At 37.0% G+C, this 22,629-nt stretch overlaps 1 protein-coding gene, 1 non-coding gene and 1 pseudogene across 2 annotated transcripts; 2 read left to right on the forward strand and 1 right to left on the reverse strand.

Moving 5' to 3' along the window:
* Positions 1-1,883: 1,883 nt before the first annotated feature.
* LOC102714036 lies at positions 1,884-2,976 on the reverse strand (annotated as a pseudogene).
* A 5,197-nt stretch (positions 2,977-8,173) lies between these two features.
* Positions 8,174-12,265, forward strand: LOC102714314 (tRNA modification GTPase MnmE). The gene is made up of 9 exons (XM_040526537.1): positions 8,174-8,644; positions 8,743-8,881; positions 9,255-9,376; positions 9,708-9,911; positions 9,997-10,056; positions 10,737-10,875; positions 10,999-11,117; positions 11,316-11,540; positions 11,655-12,265. The coding sequence occupies exons 1-9, from the start codon at positions 8,174-8,176 to the stop codon at positions 11,847-11,849; spliced, it is 1,674 nt and encodes a 557-aa protein (XP_040382471.1). The 3' UTR covers positions 11,850-12,265.
* Positions 12,266-12,538: 273 nt separating this feature from the next.
* Positions 12,539-12,624, forward strand: TRNAY-GUA. The gene is given in 2 exon segments: positions 12,539-12,575; positions 12,589-12,624. It is a non-coding gene; the product is annotated as a tRNA-Tyr (tRNA).
* The last annotated feature ends 10,005 nt before the right edge of the window (positions 12,625-22,629 follow it).

The following is a 22,629-nucleotide window of genomic DNA, read 5'->3' on the forward strand; positions in this document are numbered from 1 at the left end:
AGACTCTAGTAAGAGAATGAGTATCTGGTGTCTTAAAAATATTTTGTTAGCACCATTTTTATGTGAAATAAGTTTTTTTTATATGCCAAATGATTCATCACTATAGAATATTTTTTAAATCATGAAAAGATATAATTAGTAGTTTCTCTTTGTTAAAAACTATATATTTTGTAAACTGTAAAGAATATATACGATAAATATAATATTTTCTAAACTGTAAAGAATGTGTAACATGTTATTTGAGAGTTGCACAGTTATTTTGTTCCTTTGATATATAGAAATATCAACAACATTTTATTTATTATAGCAAAACGGAAAGTTGAACGATGCAACTCATGTTTGTAAAAAGTGGTTTTCATTAAATTTATCCTTATAAAGTTCAATTTTTAATATTTGGTAATGCAAATAAATTATTTAATTAAAATTATCCTTGTGATGTATGAACTTTGATATTATAGTGATTATGAAAATAGTGTATCAATTTGTTGTTGCAATGTTTCTGAAATTAGCATATAAACATGGTCTTGCAATTAATGTCAAACTTGAAAACTCATAATTTATTATAATATGGTTAAACCTATGATTAATTATTTAAATATTTTGTCCGACTTTGTAATTTATGACATTTATATTTGAAATCATTTACAAGGAAAATAAGTATTTCAAGAAGAAATAAAAAACACATCATTCTGAATATAACAAGTGTTTTATACTGAGATGGTAATATAATTCTTTGTTGCCGAGAGCGGTCTTGAGTTTGCACCTCAAAAATCGAATTTCGTTTTCCAGGCATCATGTCACCACCACAAAAAGTCTATTTTCAGTAGCAGCCAGAGGCCGAACTAGTATTGCGCTAGCGAAGATCGTTGATGTTCACTTACCTTTAGTGGAACGTCTAGCCGTCAGGGAAAATGTATTCTAGCCATCAAGAAAAATGTATTTTTTAGTAGTAAAAGGATTAAGAAATAGAAAGTTCAATTACTAGCACTCTTCTTTTAAAGTTGCTACCATTTTATCAATTGATAAATGTATATAATTTTTATATATGTCTAGATTTTTTTAGCATTCGTATAAATTTACGTAAGACTAGAAAATTATATTATGAAACGGAGGGGGTAAATTTTACTGCATGCTCCGATGATAATAGAGAGATAATGATGTGTATTTGGCAACTTATTCTAGGAATTAATCATGGATCCATCGTCGTCGAAAAGCTCCAGGCATCCAGAACTCTCCGGTATCTCAAGTTCTCTCTGCATTTCTACACAGGAAAGTGGATGGAACGATAAAGAAAATTAGATGTGGAGTATATGAGTATCGTTAAGACATCGACCATGCAATGAGGCAATGATATGTACAGAGTGGTAGGTGGAACGGCGATAATATTTCAGAATGCAAAAGGTCGTAAAAAAAATTAAGACTCGATATGCAACAATTACACTCCCTAAATTTTTCAAAAGTATTACACCTGTAAAATGTCAACACTAACTACTTCTATATAGTTAAAAAGTAATGATGATACTTCCGTATTGAAGACTATATATACTTTCTCCTTCCACATACGATCTACGTATAAGTTTTTTCGTTAATCTTCTAGAATTGATCTGTATATAGCATACGTCTCTTTGGTTCTGTTGACTTATTGAAGAGATACCATACATCGGGAGCCTAGATGCATACAAACTTATGTATGGCGTTTGTTTTATTATCATATGAATTAGTTTAACTTAACCTTCATATTAGGGATGTGAGGGATAATTCAATGGTAGATAATCCATGCAAATTAAGCTTTGGTTAATTTTGGTACAAATACCAAGATTATTTGTGGAAGAAGGGAGTAATGTATATCAGCAATGTTGCAAATGACGAGTTGAAGGGAAGTCCTAGCTGCAGCTTCCAAGTTTCTCCAGGATCTCGATGAGAAGAGAGGGGGAGGCCACCTTGAGCTCCTTGAACCCCTCGGTTGCCATCATCGCCGCCAGCATTCCTGGAGACGCGATGTAATCCATGCAGAACTCCTTGAGCTGCGTGCGATGGTGCCGGTCAGCCAGCTGCAGCGTCGCCGCCGCGTTCGCCACGCCGATGGTCTCGCACAGCAGCGCCATCCTCACCAGGTCGAACCTGTCCGCCGCCGCGAGCCACTCGCACACCGTCGTTCTAACGACCTCTTGTTTGGAAGACACTTCCAGCTGGAAGGTGCCCTCCTCGACATGCGGCAACGTGTCCGTGTAGACGAAGTGCAGCACGGCCTCGAAGACGGCCGATTCCATGTCGTCGATTCGCACTTCACTCAGGCCGGCCTCCGACGTCGCCATTGGCCCGAAAAACTGGGCGCTGAACACCGGCGACCGCGCTGCGAGCACCGCCCTGTGCGCGTCGTACTTGCTCTGTCCGACCCGGAACGTCACGTCAGAGCCTTGCTCTGTCCAGGAGCTGCTCGAGATGGCGGCAGATGGACGGCGGCGGCACCGTGATGAGGCGGCTCACGGTTGCTCCGGTCGTCGCCTGCTTGACCACCTCGAAGGCGCAGTGCAACGTCAGGCAGTCATTCACCAGGTACACTGACTCCACGGTTTCTATCTCCATAAATTCGGGGAACCCCCAGTCGGTGCGAGGCTTGAAGTCGTGAATCTCGGTCGAGCGCAACGAGCTCGCGGCAGCGTCGTTGAAGTGGAAGCTGCACTTCGCTGCAACTTCCTCTACGCCAGTGCTTTGCAGCTCGAGGAACACGGACACGTGCCCTTCCTTTTCCTTGGTGCTGCCGGCAGCATAGAAATGGATCGCCCAACTGTATCCACCAACCTCAAAGGAGCCGGACGTGATGCGGTGGCCGGAGCCGTTCCTCTTCTCTAGGCTGTAGCCAGGGACGGTGAACTGATGCGAGCCCTTGACAAGCTCAGTGGAGTGCGTGGACATGGTGCTGTGCGGTGGGCTGGTGGTGGAAGAGGATGAAAACACAGTGGAGGCGGTGGCCATGGCGGATATGCCTGAAGAACTCTTCGTCCACAGGGGAATTAGTAGCTCGATTCCTCTTTTGTTTCCGTTTCTCTTCCTCTTCCTTCTGGGATCCATACCCCGTCCGGAGATTTGCAAAAATGACGCTCTAAACATGGTTATTTGTAATTTTGTCACTGGATGACAAGGGGTACGTCAGGGGAATGCGGTGCCTTGTACATACTGCTTCCTCGTCTAATATAAAGCTCACCGGGTGAAAAAACCCGGCATGAGTTAAAAAAAAAAATTAGTAGCTGGATGTTTCTACTTGGTTAGGTCTCGGAAGTTCAACCGTCGTATTAACGACAGTAAAAGCTAATCGAAGCATTTCGAGGGGCCGGTGTCTCATCGATTCTGGCATAATTTATCACGGATGTATCGATGTGTCGAACAAGCAGTACTGCGGAGTAGTATATTTTAAGAGCAAGTTCAGTCAACTACTAGATTTAATTTATCTATATTTAATTCAATAACTAATTTATATAATAGTTACCTATAAAACATCAATACATAATCTCACATATCATACACACATTTTGTTTTGAGCCCGTATGCAGCTGGCTAGCTACAAATTAGTAGGTAACCCTTCTTCTCTGTTTCCTCTTATCTTTTTAAAATATGTTTATAACTGGTTTACAGCCTATACCTGCTATAAGGAGAATACATATATTAATATATATTGGAAAATGCTGGTGTACATATTTGCACGATCGTACTGAAACCTGGAAGCTCTTTCCCCATTTGAAAAGGTTGGAAAATATAATTAAGGCATGTGTTTATTTAGCAAAGTCTTTTTTTGTTAACAGTTAAGCTGATAGCATAACATGTACCATCTCTGTCTAAAAATATAATTATTTTTAGGTTATCTAGCATGGATTAAAGGTTGTCATGCTCATCAACAAGTGATGAATGAGTGGGAAGTGGATATTGAACTCAGGAGATTGAGATTCATACTAAGTGCATGTACAGTAATCTAAACAATTTATTATATATATAAAGTAATAGGAAAAGGAGTCTTCGTATTCTCTCTCAAAGGCTAGAAATTTCGAGATTAATCAAAAGAAAATTAGAGAGAAAAAAAAAGAGAAGACCGTGCATTACAAGATAGAGAAAAAAATATTAGCCTTTTGAGTCGGACAACAGGAAAAAAGGAAAAGATCAGTCACCGTGTATTACAAGAGAGAATAAAATATCAGTTTTTTAAGTCGGACAATGGCAATTTAATGATTGTGGCAGCATATTCTTTATAATGCAATAGCGCGTTCATTCTTATGAGCACATGTTAATCAAAAACAAAAAAATATAATTAGAAATACAATTTCAGAGTCCATTATAATAAAAAAGAATTCGGTTAGAAATAAAATTTTAGAATTAAAAATAAAAAATAATAAAAACGAGTCAATGTGTAAATACAGTTTAGAAAAATCTAAATACCAGATTAAAACCCACATTAATCGAAATAACATACGATTAGAAATACACTTTCAGAATTATGAAACAAAGAAAGATAATAAAAACAGTTCATGTGTAATAAAAAGAATTCAATTAGAAATACAATATCGGAACTAAAAATAAAAAAATAATAAAAAGAATCCATGTATCGATACAACTTAGAAAAATCTAAATCGCAGATTAAAATTTTAAAATAATTAATATTGAGGGAAGAGTTCATCTATAAATAAAAAGAATCTGATGAGAAATACAACTTTTGAGATTAATTGGAAGAAAATTAGAGGAAAAAAAAAGATAAAAAGATAAGACGGACAATGAAAAGACCGTTATTATAAGAGAGAGAAAAAAGAAAATATCGATCTTTTTAGCCGGACAATTTAAATGAATTAGTACCGTAATTGGATGTGCTTCAGCCATGCATCAACGACGAATAAATATGATTAGTGTGATGATATGTGCTACAATTAGTTTCCGAGTTGAACACAATCTATCATGATATATCTAGATCATGCGGTCTAAAAATCCAAATTTCCTATTAAATATTTTAAAATAATTGATATTGAGGAAAGAGACCATCTATAAATACAATTTAGAAAACATCTAGAATCTGATTAGAAATACAATTTTTGAATTAAAAATAAAGAAAAAAATAAAAGAGTCCATGTGTAAATACAATCTAGAAAAAAATCCAAATTTTAGATTAAAAATTTTAAAATAATTGATATTGAGGAAAGAGACCGTCTACAAATATAATTTGGAAACATGTAAAATTCGGTTAAAAAGTAAAATTAAGAGAAAGAGTTTAGATATAAATATAATTGAGAAGTATTTAAAATTTAAATTACAAATTAATTATTATGCAAAAAAGAGTTCAGGTACAAGTACAATTTAGAATATAGATAAATAAGGTTTCATGTAAAATCATCTTCAAATTAACAATTGAATTAATTATTATAAAGATAAGAGATCCCTGTATAATGATGCTAGCCGCACATTATGTGCGGGCCCCAATGCCAGTTACTATCTATTTGACATACATAGACAATTAAACAAACATGTTGTACAATGAGTTATCTATTTTGTTGTCTCTATTGTATTTAATACATGTTTTGTATTTATTGCATGTAACCAATGTATAAAGTTTTTTTTTCGTAAAAGAGGTTGCATGCAGCTTAGGAATATGTGGACTAGCAATAGACAAATGAAGAGATACAACCAGGTTTGTCTTGAGTTAATAATACTACGTAGGATAATTAATCTGGCATAGATATATATAGATGATTGTTGTGTCACCGTTGTACAAGCTGTAAGTGCACTTCAAGAGAATAAGATTTGTAAAGTAGATTTTTTCCCTTATTTTTTTGCATTTGCTATAATCGTCAAGAAATATTAGCGCCAAGGTTAAATGATTTGAGATTAGGTGTCTGATCTTCCGAATTGAATTTAGCAACATGAAAATATTCATGTTTTGAGGCTTCCAATCACCAATCACCACCTCACGATAACTACACCCTCATATCTAGTCGTTATCGACCATGCTCTCACGTAATCGATATCCAATACGAAGGTTATGCTCCTGCACAGATAGGATGAAATTCACAAGAATAGGAAAAACACTATCTAAATTGCTGATAAATGATTAATTAGGCCCACAACACAATTACAGTGTCCAAGGCTGCAAACAGACTCGGATTGGGTAAGGTATGTGGTTTGTTTTGGTCATTCAAGATAGCCTCAAAGAAATTTTGACGTGTAACCAAAACCATCTAAAAGTATGCTGCGAGGCCTTTCCACAAGTACTCAGGGGCCCAAAGGCCTTATGCATCAGTGGCAAAATATGCTTGAAGATGACGATGTTTGGAGGACAAATTTTGAATCCAAAGCTTAGTTCTTTGTCTCTTACCTTTTGTTGCCCAAAAATGATGTGGTAGCTTCAAGGAATACTTGGATAAGATCATGAATTGGTCCCCAATCAACTTGATTAATCGATCAAGCATTCCATGATCTTTCTCCCACTGCTTTGAGCCATGCAAGTAGTTATGCAAATGATAATACGATCGAATAACTCATGTGCAGAGTTTTTGCTTCAAATATACAAAATATAAATATAATATAGAAATCATGTACCTGGTTTATCAATGTGTAACATAGGCATTGTCATATTCCAGAAGGTTATGTTCTCTCCGACAAACATCTCGGCATCAATGACACTGATGCCAAGATCCCTGCTCCTAGCACCAAAAAAATGGGCTACTATTGTACACTATCTTGTTCTAGAACATGATGATACCCACAAGGTACTAGGCTTGATATGTCAAGCCCTAAGTTTTACCTACCCAAAAAAGTCAATAAGAAAAATCACCAAAAATCAATTTTGTTTAATAATCCAAGAGAAAACAATCCAAAAGAAATTATTTAAATAAATCACCTAAAGGTCGCGAAAACGGGTTTTCGTTTTTCGTATGATCAAAATCGATTAACATGACGTATAGTTGAATTTCAGAAGAATTGCATTAAAAATTCACCAAATAAAAACAAATCAAAGCTTTTAAAGGCAACTCGGCATCCGTTTTTCTTTTCTTTTAGCAGTAGGTTTTGTGGGCCGAAACTAAGTTTTGGTCGTGTTTTGGGCCCAAAAGGTTGCAGACCCATCTCTCCCTCCTCAACATGCGGCCTCCCCTCCTCTATCCCTTTCCCAGGCTAAACTCCTCCCCCTCTCCCTAAAAATAGGATCAGTTATGCAATGGCTTCTTAAAAAAATTGCATTTTAGTCATTTAGTGATAATCATCGACTTTTGAATCGATTAGATTCCTTTGTGTGTATTTAAGGGGGTGTTTGTTTCCCCCTAACTTTTTTAAACCACGTTACATCGAATGTTTAAACACTAATTAGTATTAAATATATACTATTAATAAACTCATCCCATACTCTGGACTATTTTGCGAGATAAATCTATTGAGCCCAATTAGTCCATGATTAGCTAATGTGATGCTACATTAAATATTTGCTAATCATGGATTAATTAGGCTTAAAAATTTGTCCAATGTAATATCCTTTATTTATGCAGTTAGTTTTGTTATCCGTCTATATTTAATACTCCTAATTACCGTCCAAACATCCGACGTGACAAGAGACAAAAAAAAGTTCCTAGATCCAAACGGCCACTGATTGACTTTAAAATTATTAAAATGATTAAAATCATACGAACTAATAAAAAATACTACCTCCGTTTTAGTTCAGAAGACTTTCTGGATTTTCTTAAATTCATATATATATGTATGCATATGTTTTAAATATGTGTCTAGATTAATTAGCACACAAATGAATCTACAAGAATAATTTCTATCTGTATTTATTGCTATGTCATGTAAATAATTTGATGATGTGACATATTATTTAGCGGAGAGAGAAAAAAATAAATAATCTAGTTCTAGATTAAGACCCAAGATTTCATATAAAACAAGACTGCTTGTGAGAGACAAGTGAGTCATGTGATAACAAGATATAAAAGTTGTATTATATAAGATAGTTTTTTAATACGATTTTCTAGAGTACATAAACTAGGCTAGTTTTAAGCATTATAAGTGTTTTATAATATGAAACAGACCGAATACTTATATTACGATACAAAATTTGAATAAATGCATGCTCTTGCTCCCCAAGGCCCAACTGACCGTTCCAAAGCTCCGGCGTGGCGATTCGTGGCTTATCCAAATTCCCAATCCAATGGCTCGCGCCCTCTCTCGCCTCCTCCCCGCCCTCCTGCTCCGCCGCCCTCTCCCTCCCCTCCTCCTCCTCCTCCGCCGCCGCCGCCGCCGCGTCGTCCTAACCCCTAGCCCCAGAGCCCTCGCCACGCGCGCCGATGCCGAGGCCCTCGCCTCCCGCCACTCCCTCGTCCTCCCCGGCGACGAGCGCTCCCCCTCCCACGGCTCGGTCCAGCCGCCGCCGGACTACGGCGGGGGCGGGGGCGGGGGCGGGGGCGGCCTGGGGACCATCGCCGCCATCGTCACCTCCCTCGGCGGCGGCCCCGCGGCCGTGGGGATCGTGCGGCTCTCCGGCCCCGACGCGGTCGCCATCGCCGGGCGCGTGTTCCGGCCGGCCAGGGGGGCGGCGCCGTCGCCGTCGCCGTGGCGGCCGCGCAGCCACTTCGTGGAGTACGGGGTCGCGTTGGACGGGGACGGCAACGTCATCGACGAGGTGCTAGTGCTGCTACTGCTGGCGGCTTCGGTGGCGCTGGCTGTCGATTGGTTGTGTTTGATTATCTGGCTCTCTGCTGATCTCGCGATCTCTGGCAGGTCCTGCTGGTGCCTATGCTGGCTCCGAGATCGTACACGCGGGAGGATGTGGTGGAGCTCCAGTGCCATGGGAATGACCTTTGCTTGCGGCGTGTGCTCAGGGCCTGCTTGGAAGCCGGTGCTAGGCTCGCTGACCCGGGTTAGCCTCTTACTTAATCGCTCTATGTGTTGATTTTCCTTCTCACCTTTTGTTTTAAATGTTTCTTTTAGCTCATAGAACTAAAAGATGGACAGAACGTGTTGATATATACTACTCTCTATAGAGGATGCCATGACTTTTTGACACACATTTGATCATTTGTCTTATTAAAAATGTTGTGCAAATATGCAAAAATGTAATTTATTATTAAAAATGCCAACTAATAATTCCAATCACAATGATAATTGCGTAAATTTTTTAAATAAGACAAATAGTCAAAAGCGTGCCAAAAAGTCAATAGTGTTATCTATTAAAATACGAACTGAGTAAAATTTTTAAACCAGCATGTCATCAAATTTATGTCTTTTTCCAGGTGAGTTTACTCTTCGTGCATTCCTTAATGGGAGATTGGACTTGGCACAAGCGGAAAATGTGTCAAGGCTCATTTCAGCCAAGTCTGCTGCTGCAGCAGACTCAGCATTGGCTGGCATACAGGTATGGCACCAGTTTATGTTGTGGCAAACTTCTTTTTAGTACATAAAGAAATATATAAGTGGGAAAGTGTTAGAAAGGATTGTGATAATTCTAGTAGAGATACCAGAGCCCAAATACCCTAGAGCAGGAAGCCAGGAAGTAACTGAAACAATTTATTTCTCTGTAACACCCCTGGAATCTTTTGTACGGGTTATGAATCGTTATAGATTTTCAACCTTTTTTAAATCATGGAGTTTCAGTTCAGCTCCTTTGAAAGGCTCAATGTATAAGGCTTTATGGAGAAGCTGAATGCTCACGACATGTTCTGAATTGTACATATGTTTGAATGTAGGGAGGCTTTTCTAAGCTAGTAAAGTCAATGAGATTAAGGTGCATAGAATTGCTCACTGAAATTGAAGCCCATCTAGACTTTGAAGATGAATTGCCTCCCTTGGATCCAACAATGCTGGTCAGCAAAATTAATGGTATGACACAAGAGGTTCAGGATGCTTTGGATACTGCTAATTATGATAAGCTATTACAATCTGGTCTACAGGTACTTTCTTTGTATCGTATTTTAGGGTTAAGATAGAAACGTAATGAACTGAAAAAAGAAATGTTAAATATATAATTCATTGCAGGTAGCAATAATTGGACGCCCAAATGTTGGGAAGTCAAGCCTCCTGAATGCTTGGAGCAAGGTATGTGCTTCCATATCCCTCTTTACTCTTTTGCATATTAAACCAGCGTCTGTTTTCTAGCTCTCTTTTCTATGTTATTGTTCTTGTGAAACTTCTACCGTGTAAATATTTCCTACGTTCACGTGATAAATGAAATGACCTATTATCATGTAACACTTTCTGCTGTGAATTTGAATAAACCTCATGCCATCTGATACGTGAAGGGAGTTAAGATTACTTTCTGTGACATCATGGGCCCAAAATTCACTTAAATCTGAAACTTGCCCATACTTAGTTACTTGCTTGGGTCCAAGCTGCATTTTTCTTTTGCCAGTAGCTTAGTATATTCCATACTTACGGCTGTGCAAACTTAATGACTTGCTTGGGATTTTATCCCCACTGAGGCCAACGTGCATTTTGTTGCCAGTAGCATAGTATTGCACCCCTCAAAATGGCAGACCATGAGCTACATCTGAATTTGGCTGGGATGTTACACTTTGTTCTTTTTCAGCAGATTCAGTCCTGAACACAATTATTTGTTCCAACTGAGTGGATGATATATAACCAGGAGAAATAATTGTAGTCTATATTTTTATATACCACATCATTGTACTGCACACTTGGAATGTCATATGTAGTTGGATTCCTCTTGGATTGCATCCATACTGGTTGATATTGGAATTTAAATGATTAGCTTGCAGAGTGAAAGAGCTATTGTTACTGAAATAGCTGGAACCACAAGGGATGTAGTAGAAGCAAATGTCTCAATTCATGGCATTCCCATCACACTTCTAGATACTGCTGGTATAAGAGAAACTGATGACATTGTGGAAAAAATTGGTGAGACATTATTAACTTAGATTTTGGAACATATATTCGGTGCTGCATACTTGCATAAGAAGTGGTGGTAAAGGCTTAGGTACAAGCTAACTGACGCATATCTTTAATTCTGCTCTTACATAGGCGTCCAACGATCAGAAGCTGCTGCACTGGGAGCAGATCTGATTATTATGACAATAAGTGCAGTTGATGGGTGGACTGATGATGACACCAAACTTATTGAGCATGTATTGATCAGTAAGGTACATTCAGTCTGATCTTCTTACCAGTTTTCCTGCCTTGTTCAGGATTGCTGCTTAGCTGGTTTTGTTAGAAGTTTTACTTTCCTTGTTTGGTAGTCCTGACAGTTATAGTACTGCTCTTTGAGATATTTTATCTGTGGTCATTCAACAATGCTACATTGTGACCATTGTATTTTTTTTTCCTTTTTTGGATATCAGAAATCCTCAGGTTCCGCAGTGCCAATGGTCCTTGTAATCAACAAGGTAGACTGTGCACCATTTATTTCAGGAGAACAGTTTGAACAATTCAGTGGAGTTTTCAGAAAACATGTGCAAACATGTGCAGTCACTGGTAAAGGCATTTCTGAGTTGGAGAAGGCTATAATAGAGGTTAGAGGTCTTGATCCTCTACCTTCAGAGGGACGACGATGGACTGTAAATCAGGTAGGTGACTCAATATTCTCAATAACAGAAGAAAAATACTTCAAGCATTGAGAAACTCCAAATGTTTACATATGAACGATGTTTTAACTGCTTGTGAAACTATTATATATGCAGAGGCAATTTGAACAGTTATTGAGGACCCAACAAGCTTTTACTAGGTTAGAGTCATCAATCAATGAGCAGTTGCCGATGGACTTCTGGACAATAGACTTGAGGGAAGCAGCATTGGCCCTTGCAACAATTAGCGGGGAGGACATCTCTGAAGAAGTTTTGAGCAGCATATTCAGCAAATTTTGCATTGGAAAATGACTGGCAAGCATTGCAAACTGCGTATTCTTGTTGATGCACTGAAGATAGTTACATTCAGGTGTTTTGAGCCGAAGCAGTAACTGCTCGCCGACACATAGAATGGTGTGTACAACTTTGTCAGTCTGCCACCATCTCACTGAAGTTTGAGACAGAGCAGGAGTAAAGGACACTGAAACCTATCAACGGTCTTAGGTTACTCGAACATATGGATGATTGAGCAAGCTCAATGACTAGCTGCGAGGTTACTTGATTTTTCACCGTTCACCTGAGTAGCTGTGCAATACCTGCAAAACTTTCCTTATCTGCGCAAGATGTCTTTAAATGCAGTTTGGGTCTAGAATGAAAAACTCGTTTGTGCTGTTTCGATCATCCTCAGCTGTTTTGAAATTTGAATGAATGGCTCAAGTGTATCTGTATACCTACTACTTTTTTTTTAACCAATGCACAGTGGGGGAAGCCCCTACGGTATGTATGCCTACTACTTGTGAGTTATGGTAATGCATTCTGAAATTACAATAACCTGTACGGTGTGGAACTGAAAAATTCAAGGGCTTAAAAAGCTTCTAGATTCTAATATTCCAGATCTTAAACCATGAATTCGTTTACCAGCTATTTGTAATGGGTAGGTTCAGTTGTATGGAAACGGACACAGCTGATAAATATGAGTAAGACGAGGAAAAAATCATAACCCGACCTTAGCTCAGTTGGTAGAGCGGAGGACTGTAGTTGTTGCAAGTTAATCCTTAGGTCGCTGGTTCGAATCCGGCAGGTCGGAATACTTTTTTTAAAAAAATTTCCCACTCATCTTTTTTTTAGGCGCTTACTCTGGCAAAAATCTCTGAAAAACTTTATTTTTATCCCACGCAAACATTATAAATTAAAAGTACAAAACACCGTTACCAGTGCCGTGCGGACGTCATCGGCCAACCCACCCAGCTATCCTGCCTGCCTCGACAACTCGTAGTCGAGCTTGCCGGCCGAGTACCCCAACTGGCACGCATGTCACCGGGAGGTGGCGGATGGAGGGCGGAAGCGGGGTGGGGGATACCCTACATCCAGATGTGCCGAGGCGACCTGCCCTAATGACGAATGTTTTGAATTTTTACTTTTATTTATTAAATAATTTACAAATTTTATTTTGCATTTCGAAAAATCACAAAACTAATCTCCTGCCGTCCTCTAGGAGGGCGGAAAGATCGACGTGGCAAATGACCACTAAGCCGCGAGAGATGGCCCGACAACGGCTGCACGATGAATTTTTTTTTATTTAGCCTCATCTGGAAATTTTACAATTTAACTATGGTCGATACATATGTGTATAGTGTATAAAATTTCTTAGCTAAATATAAAATTCGCCGTGCTGCCGTCCCTCGCGGCTGAGTGGTTGTTTGCCGTGTCACCTTTTCATCCTCCTAGAGGACAACAGAAAGTTGGTTTTGTAATTTTGAAAGGCAAAATTAAATTTATAAATTATAAAAAAAATAAAATTCAAAAAATTCCCCTAATAACATACGACGTGCTTGGGTTAGCACAGCCCAAACTGACCTGTCGTGCCTTTGCACCGTGCTTGGGCTGTCTGCTCGACCGACACGGTGAGCAGACGGAGTGGCACGACCTGCTTTCGCACGAAGCAGGATGGGCCGTTCCGTTCTAGCCGAGGACGGCCCAAAAGTCCCATGTCTACCGGGTCGCAAACGCCATGCATGCTGGTCAATCACGGACAGCTACAGCAAAAAGAACGGTGAAGAAAATAATCCATAGGGTCATCTTGCTGCCGCGTGCAGCCGTCGTCATTAAATTTCTCTGACATTTCCAGGCTCATTGTTTGGTTACTTTTTTAAAAAAACAAAATCAAACCGTCGTATTTACATATAAAAAATAATTTTTAAATAAAAGTTTTACATAGTTCTTTTTTTATCTAAAAGTAAAAGACCAAAAAATAAATTATGATAAAAACACCTAAAATCAACTATAAATTTAAAGTTAAATTTTTTTATTTTGACTTATAAATATATGGGAAAGCGAAAAGATTGACCCTCTATCCGTGCAGCCATATGCGCCCATGGCTTGGTCTCTCTTCTCAGCTGCAGCAAGGAAAGAAAAAGCGCTGCACTTTGGAGCATGCAAAGGGCAAAACGAGCAGTAACCTCACTTCTCAATCATGCATGCTGACTTGGGCCGCGATCGGCAAGGGCCTTAGTTAACTTAAAACCTCGTTATCTGTTCACACGCTTTTTTTATAAAAATTTTCTATAGGAAAGTTGTTTTAAAAAATCATATTGATCTATTTTATATTTTTTTAATAATTAATAATTAATTAATCATGTACTAATCTATTACTACGTTTTTCATGTCGGATAAGTTAACTTACTAAGTCTATGCTGGAATATAACTGTTCCAAGAGATAAATGTAAGGATGGAGACAAAACTCGATGGGTGCCAGAACCAACGATACCATCGAGTCCAAGCGATGAAAAGCTTCTCTCAATTATTACTGCTCCCTTAATTTCATACCGCAAGACATTTTAGTTTTATTTATATTTATTTATTAATTAATATATATATATATATATATTTTAATGTATTAGTAATACGTAGATCTAATCAATATTAAAACATCTTAACGAGGAAGCAGTACTTTTAAGGGTTTGTAATAGTACGGGTGGTTTATCTGCAATGAGCCTAATCGACGAGCCAACCAGCTGAGGACTAGCTCAAAGATCTAATTTGCCGGTCCTCGGCAATACACGTTAATACAACTTGCCCTTACAACATACTGCCCCAATTTAAAATATTACTATTTCTAAAATTTAAATTGTGTATCGTAATATAATCATTGATATACTAACTTATATGATAATTATTTGATGATTGCTAAGTATTGCAAAGAGGTGATTGTTTGAGTGCATAAAAAAACCAAACACTACATTTACAAATAAAAATAATTTATAAATACAAGATCTATATATGTATTCTTATCGATCCAAAAGTCAGTGCTAAAAAAATAAAATTCGGTAAAAAAATCTTAAAATTAACTCCAAATTTAAGTTTAAAAAATTAAATTTTGGGTTATAAGCTAAGCACAAGTGAAAAGATGGGGTATTTAAAAAATAGTCACTGAATTGATTCAAAGATAATCTTTTGATCTAAATTTAGTAGTTGCTAAAGTATCTAAAATACTTCTATTTTAGAAACTATGGCCGTGTGCATGTTTAGTTGCTATTTTCTTAGTGTAAAACTCTCAGTTAAGTACAAGTCGATCCCTGCATTAATTAGCCACATGATTTCGTAGCCACATGTATTGGACTTACATTTATAAACCACTTTCTTGCATCCAAAGCATGCACTTGCACTAGTATAAACCACGTAGCTGATGGACGCAAAGCTAGGCTAGCCACCCATAAACGCATCACCTCAGGTTTATTTCTCTCCATTTGTGCAGCTTTCAGTGACCTGGCTGACAGGCAATTATCGGAATAATCAAACGCCTAATGATGATGGCACCTCTTGCTGCTCCCTATCACCCCTGCATCAGCTCTAGCCATGCCTGCGTTTGCTACGAGTTTGAACTACTCGTATGTAAAAAAAACCAATTCTCCGGTTTCGTGTCTAACGTTTGACCATCCGTCTTATTTTAAAAATTTTCAGAAAATTAGAAAAAAAATTAGTCACACGTAAAGTACTATTTATGATTTGTCATCTAATAAAAACAAAAATATCAATCAAAAAAATTTAAATAAGACGAAAAGTAAAAAATTGTAGGTAAAAAATGAAAAATTGATTTATTTTGAGACGGAGGGAGTAAACAAATAAGTAATTAATTCAGGTTCGAGTCGAGCTCACATCAGTCACTCGCTCTGCTCCAGGAAGAATGGTCCAAACTGTACATCATCATGCCATTCAGATAGGTCCCAAACTAGCTACTTGCAGATGAAATCAAAAGGTAAAAGAAGATTAGCATGCGTTATATTCTTGCTGAACTTCCATGTTGCAAATGTCACTTTGGAGTGCAAACCTAATGTTCACCGGACTATGAAAGCTCCAACCATTGGAAACATTCTACATTTTGTTGGGGTGGGGGTCATAATTGATGAGTAGAGATAGGTTCCTGATATATGCTATGCATATGAAACTGTGCTGTTCCTTTTCTTCTGAGGATATGCCTATGCGTACGAAACCACTGTAACATGCAAATTGCCGACCTATCTTTTATCTTTTGCTTATACTTATAACCTAAAATTTAAATTTTTAGTGTTAAATTTAGAGTTGATATTTAGTTTTTTTTACTAAAGTTTATTTTACAACCTTGGTTCTTAGCTTGCTATAAACACGCATATTAAAGTTTTTGGTTCTTAGCTTGCTATAAACACTGCATATTAAAGTTTTATTTATAAATTATTATTTGCAAACATGTCGTTTGGCCATTTCTTTTAACCCAAAAGACGACCCATGTATCCTTTATGTTTTAATCCAGGACAGTTGCATGCATAGACTAGCAGTAGCGGACCCAGGATTTTTAAGATGGGGTACAAATTTGTTAAGAATCGTTGATCCATAATAACTAATAAAATATTAATATTTTTAAATTAAATATATATTCATGTTATGCTAAAAGCTAAATAATCAATAAGATACATTTACAATATTTTTAGAAAACAAGAAATTTTACGATCATTAAAAAACTAGCGAGATTTACCAAATTTTTACTGTAAAATTTCAGTACATTTAGATACCTCAAAATGTAATACCTCAAAAAATTAATGCTTTTAGTAAATATGATACCTCAAAATACATTGTTAAGGAAGGTAAAAAAGGACCTTTAGAAAATAGATAGTATAGTTAATAAAAGATTAATGCTTTGTTCCAAACCAAATATAAATTTATTTTATGCTCAAAGCTACAAAATAAATAAAACAAATTTAGAATATCCTTAGAAAATTGATCCTTTCTAAAATGAAGGTCAAACGATCTGGCTTCTACTTGAAAGTCAGATATAGAAGTTTTGAGTTAGGATTCCATCTTTTCCATCCGGTGCGTACACTAAAAACATAAAAAAAACTCTGAACGACTAAATAAGACCCGTAACTAAACATAGCTCCAAGACCCGGGAAATCACACTTCTAAGAACTAATTAAACACAAGACTGTAAAAAGATATTATGCATGGTTTTTCCACTAGCTATTTTGACTCAACTTATGGTACATATGTCTAATATACAGGTTATGAAGTGATTTTTTTGCCAAAAAATTTCAGGTACAGCGTACCCCCATGTCGTTTGGTGTCTCCGCCACTGTAAGACTGGGATCCAACATTAATTAGCAATCCAAAAAAAAATAGCCTACAAAGAAACTTGTAAGTGTTCCCACATTAATCCGCTTGAATTTTGACAGTTTCATATATATTCCAATTTGTCCTGGTCTAATATATATCATATGCCTATAATCCTATATATATTCGAACACTAATCAGTTCACATAAAAGTGCGAAAAACCACACGACAGAGACTCCACACCGCTCACAAAATAGGGATACATGTCACGGGATCAGAAATCAAATCTTAACATTCGCCGCATATATCGACATATTTCGCCATATGATCTGCTAGACACGCATCAAGCGTGTGATCGATCATCGATGAGCATACATATGTGGAATCATGGATCATCCACATATGTATGCATATATGTAGACTGTAGTAGTATTCAGCTGGCAACCCAGGCAATGCAAGTTGGCCTCATCTTTTCACCCATATTTATACTTATAAAACCAAAACTAAATTTTTACCTCAAATTTAGAGTTGATTTTGGTTTTTTTCATCGTGTTTTATTTTCCGGTCTTATTTTTAAATCGCTAAAAACACGTATATAAAAGTTTTATTTAAATTTTATTCCAAATATAACTTTTGGTTTTTTTCTCAGAAAAAAACCCAAAGATGACCCTGAGGCCATGTTTAGTTTCCAAAAACTTTTTCCAAAAACATCACATCGAATCTTTGGACACCTAAATAAAGTATTAAATATACATGAGTTACGGGGGAAATCGTGAGACGAATGTTTTGACCTAATTAGGACATGATTAGTCATAAGTGCTACAGTAACCAATATATGCTAATGACAGATTAATTAGACTCAAAGTATTCGTCTCGCGGTTTCCCGGCGTAATTTGAAATTTGTTTTCTCATTCGTGTCAGAAAACCCCTTCCGACATCCGACCAAACGTTCGACTTGACTTTTTGGCAAAATTTTTTGGCAACTAAGGTGGTGTTTAGATTGAAAAATTTTGGGAGAAGTGTCACGTCAAATATTTGACCGGGTGTCGGAAGGGGTTTTTGGACACGAATGAAAAAACGAATTTCACGGCTAGCCTAGAAACCGCGAGACGAATCTTTTGAGCCTAATTAATCCGTCATTAGCACATGTTGGTTACTGTAGTACTTATCACTAATTATGGACTAATTAGGCTCAAAAGATTTATCTCAAGATTTCTTTCATAACTACGCGGTTAGTTTTTTGGTTCATCTATATTTAATGCTTTATTTAGGTGTCTAAAAAATCGATATATTGTTTTTGGAAAAAAATTTTGGAAACTAAACAAGGGCTAAACAAGTCCTGAAGTCTCCATCTCGCTTTTTGCTGCCACTATCCTGGAACAAACTTCCACAGTGCTACCAGAGGACACGCCCAGCTTGCACATCACAAGAAGCAACCTCGCACACATCTTTGCAACAAGTTGCAAGATAGAAAGAAAAAGGCTCTCTCGATCCCATTTGGCCCTGTTTAGTTTTAAAATTTTTTTCAAAAACATCACATCAAATCTTTGGATACTTAAATGAAGCATTAAATATATATAAACATTAAAACTAATTACACAGTTATAGGAGAAATCGTGAGACGAATTTTTTGAGCCTAATTAGTATGTAATTAGTCATAAGTGCTACAATAACCAATATGTGCTAATGACGGATTAATTAGACTCAAAAGATTCATCTCGTCGTTTTCAGGTGGAATCTGAAATTCGCTTTTTTATTCTAGTCTGAAAACCACTTCTGACATCTGGTTAAACGTTCAACGTGACTCTTTGCCAAAAAATTTTAACAACTAAACAAGGCCACTCGCAAAACCATTTCACTCTGCGTATGTCTCCATCGATTGCCTGACGCCGTGCCACAGAATAAGAACAAGAACAGTTCCTTTCTCTTTAGCTCATCGAGAGAGAAAGAGAAAGAGAGGGAGAATGTACCGGAGAGAAGCTAGCATACAATACGTGCATACAGAGATCGATGGTGAGAGCGACGAATAGGAGAAGAGAGAATGCAATTGTTGCGTACGTGGTGGGACAAGTGGACGGCGAAGGAGAGCAGTAGCGGCGGTTGGACGTGAGTGAGCGCAACGCCCTTCCAAGGGGAGGACCACCGGTGACAACGCCAAGATTCAGAATTTTCAGAGTTATGGGAGACCAGCGCTACTGCTAACAATGTAGGTACAATTGTTTCAGCATGTCTATCTTTAATTTCGGTTTGTTGCTTATGCTTGTAAACTAAAATTTAAATTTTTAAACTTAAATTTACAGTTAATTTTAGGTTTTTTACCGAAGTTTATTTTCTAGTGTTAACTTTTATATCAGTAAGAATACATATATATAAAAGTTTTATTCACAAAGAGGTTATGATGTTCTTTATTTCTTACTTCCCATTTTGTATTATAAGATATTTTGAGGCTATTTAGATTCATTTATAGATTAATAAATATAACAATAGGATAACCAGAAAAACACGATACCTTATAATGTGAAACAAAGATATATAATAGTAGACATGTCGATCGAATTTAATCTTATTATTTAATGAACGTGAAGATCGATGATACAAGATATACTACATAATATTAGTTTGCATGACAGAAATAAGATGGCACATGCCTTTAACTGCTTACTTTTCAATACCTAAGTGCTGCTAACTGTGCTAGCTACAATGGACAGCGCACAACCTAGCTAAAAAGGAATCGTTTGATAGTCCACTGAGAGATATGTGTACGTAGTTATGCTCTTAATTTCTTTTGTTGCAATTCATTGTTGATCGATGCCGTTGCTGGGGATGGCTGTCACGATGATGAGGCCGAAAGGGACCTCGCAGATCTAAACATATCATGTGTTTCTAGGTGTGCCCTGGCGCCCTCCTAGGCGTCATATGATGGAGCTGGTTGGTTATCATGGTGGTCCTACTGTTTCCCTCATTACTCACTGGATGAAATTCAGATAAACCAATGGACGAATTAGCCCACATATATACCATGTAGTATCTCGGTTGTGTTTCAGACCCGGCCATGTTGAATTATTGAGTTTTGTCGGTACGTTTTTCGAATTTTTAAATGGTGTATTCTGTATAAACATTTATATTAAAAGCTCATTATCTGAGATTTTTATGGTTTACTCCCTCTAGCCAAAATTATTTATCACTTAGAACAAAATTTGGTCAACTTCTAAAATTTCGACAAGCAGTTTTGCGTTATAATAAATTTATAAAATATAACAAGTTTATAATATTATGCTAATATTTCTCGGTGAGAATCTATGTCTATTATTTACATTGTACTTAACTAAGTATTTAAGAAATTATCGATGATTAGAATTTTTAGAAGCTTGATCAATCTTATCCTAAACAACAAATATTTTGACCGGAGGGGTATTATTTAATTTAGTTGTTTGTACTATCAAATATCTATCACAAAATTAAAATCATATTTCCTCCGTCCACTAAAAAGTGCTAAAGTATGTGCAGAGAAACAAATGGCATGGTTTTATGCATGTGTATAATGGCTGCAAAGATAAAAAAAATATTATCAAAAAAATAGGCTAAACTTTTGGTATTGCATATATAAAATTATACTCTCACACAAATCCTATTGTACACATTCTTGGAAAAATAAGTTACTGCCCAATAATTATTCAGTTTTAAGTAGTAAAGTCTTATAGATCTGTAGTTCATATACAAAAATGTGAACAAGTAAATTCGTATGAAGCACATTTTAACATTATATTTTTATTGTTTTTGTTTTATGATGATACTAGCTAAATGCATGTACTGCACAAGTTATTGAAAATAGCATAATTAAGTCTAGTTGACTTTCTTTTTAAATTGGTTGAAATAAGATCGTGTATTTCATATTGTGTTTAGAAAACGATTGGATGATATAAACGATGAAATTAAGTACACCAAAGTTAAAAATCTACCCTAGAAAAAAAAGATGATGAACCGTTTAAAAAAATGTCGTTTAGCAGGTTGGCAAGTGTACGGACAAAAAAGCATAGAATAATCTAGGAATAATCTACGGAAACGAACACAACCTCGGAATAAATTAAAAATTTCTAAATTAAACTGGCAGAAAGGTGTGGCTGGGTGAATCATTTGAGATGTGTTTCTGCAAACTTATCAGAGAGGTGAAAAAATATATAATGTTTACAACCAGACTAGTCTAGAATAAACATCATATTTGCTTGGCTGAAAGGTTCAATAACGTACCCATATTTTTTTCATTTAATCCAAAATTTGATTTTTCAACTTTAAATCTATAGTTAATTTTAGGGTTTTACTATAGTTATTTTTCAGCATTAACTTTTAATCACTACGGATACATATATAAAAATTATTTTCATAAATTATTTTCATTTGTAAATATGTCATTGACTAAGCATGAGCTAGATATTTGTTAGGCGTATCAAGCTTCATTATGTCTATAGGATCAAGCTTCATTAGGCGTATCAAGCTTAAACGAGATCAACCGTATTTTTCAGCGAGGAACAGAGCAGTTATGGGATCAGCATCAGTCAAATGAGAATGGTTAGCCGTATTAATCAATCATTAAGCGAAGGAGAGCCCTCCTGCATGCCAAAAATGGTAGGGCCAACGGAGAGACGCCGAGTTGCTGCCACGTCGGCGTCACAGGCCACCCGACAGGCAGCGTGGTCATGCCACGTAAGCAGCGACGGTTTCCGGTAAACGTACAGATGGACGGTGACGCGTGGGCCCTCACCGTGAGTCCGGTCCACCGTGTCGGCAACGGTTACTTACGTGGACGTGCTCCGGTTGGCACGTTGCTGACATAGGATAGTGGTCCACGAGAGGTGCCTGTGGACCGAAAGGACACCGTGACAAATCACCCAGCATTCCCGTCGAAAGAAAAAAGAAAATCCTTTCATGAGAAAAGAAGGCAGCAATAATTGGTACTTGGCAGTGTCGACATTGTGTCAACATTTCTGGCCTGGAGGTGTACCCTTGAGTGGATGGTTTGTCTCCTTGGGTTGTTGGAGTTGACGCCCGGGAGATCTCCTGAGATAAGCATTGTATATAATTTTTCGCATAGACTAGGAAGATATAAAAAAATTCTTCTTTAGTCACTTTGATGATTAATTTTTAAATATAAGATTAATTAGATTAACTTTCTAAGAATCTGATTGGCTCTCGAATTATTGAAATTTGGGGTGTGCCTTGAGTGGATGGTTTGTCTCCTTGGTAGTGGCATTAGAATCCAGAGTTGTTGAAGTTGACACCCTTCAAACCTCATGAGATAAAGGTAAAGACAGAGAAGTATTGTGTATAAATAATTTTTAGATTGTTTAATATATATTAAGAAGATGTTAAAATTTCCTTTTTAAGTCACTTCAATGATCAAATTTTAAATTTTGAATTGATTAGATCAACTTTCCAAGAATCTGCGTGGCTCCAGAATCATTGGAGTTATTGAAATCATGGAAATTGGTGAAGATATACTTCTATTATGGTATA

Source organism: Oryza brachyantha, chromosome 8 (genome assembly GCF_000231095.2).
Source record: "Oryza brachyantha chromosome 8, ObraRS2, whole genome shotgun sequence".
Lineage (NCBI taxonomy): Eukaryota > Viridiplantae > Streptophyta > Magnoliopsida > Poales > Poaceae > Oryza > Oryza brachyantha.